This window comes from Chanos chanos, chromosome 1 (assembly GCF_902362185.1).
Source record: "Chanos chanos chromosome 1, fChaCha1.1, whole genome shotgun sequence".
NCBI classification, from domain to species: Eukaryota; Metazoa; Chordata; class Actinopteri; order Gonorynchiformes; family Chanidae; genus Chanos; species Chanos chanos.
The window spans coordinates 54,979,644-54,985,389 of NC_044495.1; the positions used below are offsets into that span (position 1 = coordinate 54,979,644).

Here is a 5,746-nt window from a genome sequence, read left to right on the forward strand (position 1 = left end):
CGTGGGGCTGTGCTCCTGGGGAGCGCTCCTCTCCCACTCTCACGTGGACGGACCGGCCTAATTGGGCAGCTGGGAACCAGATGACCTCCCTCTCCGCAGTAGAGGCACAGACCCTGCTCGATCCGGCGACGACGTTCTCGGACGGTAAGATGGGTGCTGCCTACTTCCATGGGTTCGGGCTCGGAGTGTGGACGGGAAGGAATGGGCAATCTGGTGACTCCGGAAGTGCGACGGAGCTCCTGCAGCAGGCGATCCAATCGGATGGAGAGGGCCATGAGAGAGTCCAGACCCAGGTTTTCATCGCGGCAGGCTAACTCCATTTGTAGGTCTTCTCTTAGTCCACGGCGGTAGATAGAACACAGGGCTGACTCGTTCCACCCACTGGCGGCGGCAGCGATGCGGAAGGACAAGGAGTAATCAGCTGCTGAGTCGGTACCCTGGGTGAGTTGGAGCAGCCGCTCTCCAACCTCCCTGCCCTCTGCAGGGTGGTCAAACACAGCACAGAAGAGACCCTCGAAGCGCGCATAGGTCGCCACCTCTTCTCCCCTTCGCTCCCAAACAGCGGTAGCCCACTGCAGGGCTCTTCCCGTCAACAGATTGATGATTGTCGAAATTTTTGTCTCATCTGGAAAAGAAGGGTGTTGAGCGAAATATAATTGACATTGGGTTATGAAGCCACGACAACCTGAAGGTGTGCCATCGTAATGGAGAGGGAGTTTCACAGGTGAATCCTGGAGACGGAGAGGTTCAACTGTGGGCGCTGGAGGGCGTACTGGGGCAGGAGGAGGAGGAGGCGGCGTGACAGTAAGTCGCTCCAGGTGGCGCATTACCTCACCCAGGGTAGTGCGAAGATGTACGAGCTCGCGCTGTTGGTCCGCTACCACCTGGCTGAGGGGTGGCCTAGGCGAGGATGCTCCGCGTGGGTCTGGACTCTCGTCCATGGGGAGAGGGATCTCCGCTGCGTCCATGTGCCGGCGAAGTCTTCTGTAACGAATCACCAATGGGAGGACGCAAGTGCAGAGTTGTAGGTTTAATTTCCAAAAGAGTATGAAAAGATACAAGAAAGTAACAAACAAACAAAGTACTAGAATAAGCAAAGGATTTACAGAACTGGATGAAGAACGCTATCAGGTAAGTACTAACGCTTAGAAAACACATTGACTAGTGTAGACTTCGCGGTGCGCAAAGGAAACAGAGGGGTTTAAGTAAGGGAGAGTGACTGTGTGCAAGTAAGTGACGACAGGTGCAGGTGATGAGTGAATAGGCCGGTGATTAGAAAACCGGCGACGCTGATGGCCGAATGGCTGAAGTCGGCGGGGGAGGAGACGAGCTCGTTACACCCATAGATAATTTCTCATCAAAAAAAATCTTCCATACAAGAATACTGCAATCAGTACTACTACTCATGATCTGATTTGCTTTTTCATTAAGCCTGCTTTCCTTTTGTATAAATACACAATCTTTTCTGTTATTTCTTTGCAAAGTCTTGCTTACTTAGGGGCATTTTCTGAGGTGTGTTCCTCTTTATTCCAACTGAAACCTTTTCATTAGTTTGACTGTCCTGGTTCCAGTCATTCTGTTCCCGTGTCCCTGTCGGCATTGCCTTATCCGTCTCCTGTGAAAGTCCGGTCTGGCTTAATGTTTCTAGTTTTGCGCATGTAACCAGTCTGCCAAGTTCTCCCTGACATTTAATGAGAGTGTTATACACTGAGAGGGAGATTTATTGGTGTGGGTCACTCACAAACAGGACACAAAAACAAAGCTAACCATAACTAAACAAAGCAAAGCAAAACAACTCTAAAAGATTCTCTATAATCTGTGTACCATTTTAAATGTGATGAAGTGACTGCATGTTTATATACATTATTGTACATCTGCTCAGTAAACTGTCAGCTATGTGAGCAATAAGTTAAAGATTCAAAATATTCAATTTTCGCTGAAGTTTATTAATGTGGTTTAGTCCATTGATGTTGGTATCTTTTATTATAGAGTATAAAACAACCATTCACATCACTCAAAGAATGCTTTATTAAGTCTGGTACCATTTCAGACAGAAGCAGTGGTTCAATCTGTAAATCTACGAATAAAATAATACCACAGACTTGTTTAATATGTTTGATTTCAGAAAATTGTGAAACTAATTAGTTACAGATAGATACATAATGATCGTAATGCACAGCTGACTGCTAAAGCATTAGAAGAGAGATCTGAAAGTCGCACTGAACTACAACAGCATACCACTTAGAGATTATAAAAAAACATAACCCTCTAAAAGTAATCATCATCATTTATATTTATTCTCTAAATTTCTGAAAATTCAGCAATTTAGAAATTATTTTAACCCCTGTGGCATACTTTTATAGGATTTCCTGTCTTATTGGTCCAGAAAATTTGCACTCATACCATTTGATAGCCAGCCTCCTTTGGCAAAGTCACAGTGATTTGATAATGTAAAAAATGGAGCATCTTTGGTTATTAAGCAGAAGGTTTGAGATATATTTAATAAGATGCTCCATATCAGACGTTACAGTTTGGTAGATAAGGTGCACAGCTGAGAAACTGGGGAGGTTCTTCACATGAGCACGATCTTTGAATAAACACCTACAAAATATAAATTGACTGAATTTTAATGCAAAGTTTAATTAATTAATTGGTGAATGTTGCCAGCATCCTAAATGTCAAATAAAAATTATTTTATTGCATTAAAAATAATACTGATATTAACTTTATGTGACAGACTTACCGACTCTTAATGTGGCACCAAGATCCGTCCTGTTTACAGATATAATATTTTCAGTTTATCAAACATCCTTGAGTTACAACATATGTTCTTGACATATTTATCAAGTGATCAATATAAAGAAACACTACTTGCACAGTGTGCTGCAGATACCACATTCATGTTATATACACTGTTACTGGTAATTCACACCTCACTACCAAAACACTGCATTTCTGTTTACTTAAAATTGTACATTTGGTTGTCTGTAACTGTACACCACAAAGTGGTGAAATAGATTTTTTGTTCAATAAAGTTTCCTCCCACTGACCTGTTGACTTCTTCTTGTAGTAGATCAATCCAGCAGCTGCTAGGATGACCCCCAGCACAAGTCCAGAGGCTCCAATAGCAATCTTGTTTGTGTCAGATTCTGACACAGAGGGATCTTTCAAAAGCAGAGATCATAACAAATTTGATACGAAACCATTACTATACGGCCTGAAATTATGAACAAGTGTCAAAATGACTTTGGACTTGAAACAAAAAATTCTATATACTTTATCTGATTGCTTACCCAAGTCATATGTCATGGGTTTAGTGAAGCTGGCATGCTCCACCATACAAGAAATCTTCTCTCCTGATTTGGGGATGTGCTCCAGGTGGGAATGGACCTGGTAGAACCAATCACCATCAGCCATCTCCTCAGTGGAGGTAACATCAGAGGTCACTGGTTTACCATCCTTTAACCAGGTCAGTTTGATGACTTTGGGGTAGAAGCTGTAGGCACTGCACATCAGCACAGCAGGATGTGTGCCACTGCCCTTTTTGACTGACCTCACACGGACCTTTGGTGGCACTATGAAAACACCAGAAATGTCATAATGGTAGAAACACAGTCTCACATAAGAGTGTATTTTGTGCCATAGTATGTGTCAGTTACTGTATGTGAAATAGAAGATAATGTAGTAAACACCATCAAAAGCATAGTGTGAAGACGCAATAGTAATTAGGGATCTCCCGATCAAGTTTTTTGCCCCTGATCCTGATCCGAGTCATTTCGTATCGAGTCCCAATCCGATACTTGTAAATCCCTAGATTGCACAGTGCACATTTCAAGTGCATTAGAAGTATTAAATTCAATTGAATGTATATGCATGACAACTGAATATCAATGCATTAAGAAAAAAAATGGCCTGCATCCAAGCTATTCTTTCATTTTCTTTATCATTTTCTTTTTTTTATTTTACAAGTAAACCTTAGGTGCGTTCAAATTAGATAACAAAAGCAAACTTTTGGGAACAATTTCGAGTTTTCCGTTTGCTTTGAGTTCACTGTGAACGTTTACGAACACACACAAATGGTCTGAGGAGGTAGTTCTCTGCGAACAGACATGGACGCTGGACTAAGGGAGATGTGTGCCCAGATGAGAGTTATCCCAAAAACTATACCTTGTGTTCGATTTTATTTAATCGTCCTTCAACAGTTCAAGTGGTTAACTTGTCTGTCAGTTACGTTGGCACTTTTTCAGAAAGGATCTTTTCTGTATGCTATCGTTATCAATCCTTAGCAGTCCTGCCACAAATTATCCTCTCCTTTTATGACACGTGTGACAGCTGACATAAAACAAAGGATTGGGCTTAGAGTCCTGCTCAGTAAAGCAGATACCGATCAGTTAAAAAATGCCCTGAACGCCCCGATACCGATCTTTGAGATCGGATAGGGACATCCCTAATAATAATAAACAGTGTCTTTGACTGGCCATAATATAGAGTCTTGAGAGATGCAGAATTCGCCTAAATGCTAAAAACACAGTTAAATGTGTGTCACTTACCTGTTTTGTCAAGAATAGATGAGAAGTAAATTTGGGCATTGTGTCTGCAGACTCTGTCTATTTCACCTGTCAGCTGCTGTATGTAGGCAGCATCATTGTTCCAGTAATCTGCATCCCTCCATCCTTGTTTGGTAAATGCTACAAATTTCCCCAAAGTACTGTTGAACTGTACATGTTTAACCTTGTTAAAATAAACAATACGAAGGTATTCTGCATCTGAAAGGTCCCGTGAGGAATAGGTGCAATCATCCAAACTATAAGAGTGATATCCATCTGGTAATAAGAGAAATAAATAACACCATTACAAACACAACAGTGAGGGCTGGGCACTGGTTGAAGGCTAATATATATTAAAGTATATGTATATATAAAAAAATATAAAGTGTGTAAAGTATATAAAATGTGTAACTACTGCTATGCATTTCATGTAGGACCACTAGATACTGCGAGTCAATTCATTTAAAATTTGTTTCAAACATCCTTATTTAAAAAAGCAAGCCCTAATAATTTTGAAGAGTAAAATGTTACAGTAAGACATTATATTCTTAACTACATACCTGCCTCATAAAAAACAGCAATCAAGAATACCAGACCTATGCATAGGAAGTTTGGCCGTAACATTTTCCCTGCTCTTGAAAAAAAAGTCAATGAGAAAGTTGAATGAGCGTGCTGATAACAGTGAAGTCAAAAACAAAAATTGTCCAATTAAACACTTTGGTGAGACTGAGTCAGATAATACTAGGCAGCATTTCATTTCCTTTACTGATGGCAAATGGCTTAATGGCTCAATGCAAAATAGGAAATACACAAAAATATACAAATACACAAACAGAGAGAGAGAGAGAGAGAGAGAGAGAGAGAGAGAGAGAGAGAGAGAGATATTGAAAAGGGAAAGTCATCAATTGCTTAAATTGATTGGTAGAGCATGTGACTCTCATCTCTCCGATCGGGAGTTCGAACAGTTCGCGCTTTATATGCCATTATGTATCATATATGTATATGGGTAATTCTTCAGTTATGGTCCATTTTGGTCAGGAAAATTTTAGCATTTAGCATCTCACTTTTTTTTATATAAAAATGCCTTGCTACAGTTTATTTCTCCATTCTGTAGAAACACATCCTGATAGTGCCTGTGATGATTTTGTTAAATAATACATATTTCACCCTAATATTAAGACGAAATCATCATTTCCTGT

At 40.7% G+C, this 5,746-nt stretch overlaps 1 protein-coding gene across 1 annotated transcript; it reads right to left on the reverse strand.

Annotated features, from left to right (window-relative positions):
- Positions 1 to 2,275: 2,275 nt before the first annotated feature.
- Positions 2,276 to 5,187, reverse strand: LOC115826982 (H-2 class II histocompatibility antigen, E-S beta chain-like). Its single transcript, XM_030790939.1, has 6 exons — positions 5,108 to 5,187; positions 4,551 to 4,823; positions 3,294 to 3,575; positions 3,051 to 3,164; positions 2,744 to 2,772; positions 2,276 to 2,601 (listed from the first exon to the last, which is right to left on the reverse strand). The coding sequence occupies exons 1-5, from the start codon at positions 5,169 to 5,171 to the stop codon at positions 2,750 to 2,752; spliced, it is 756 nt and encodes a 251-aa protein (XP_030646799.1). The 5' UTR covers positions 5,172 to 5,187; the 3' UTR covers positions 2,276 to 2,601; positions 2,744 to 2,749.
- Between the last annotated feature and the right edge of the window lie 559 nt (positions 5,188 to 5,746).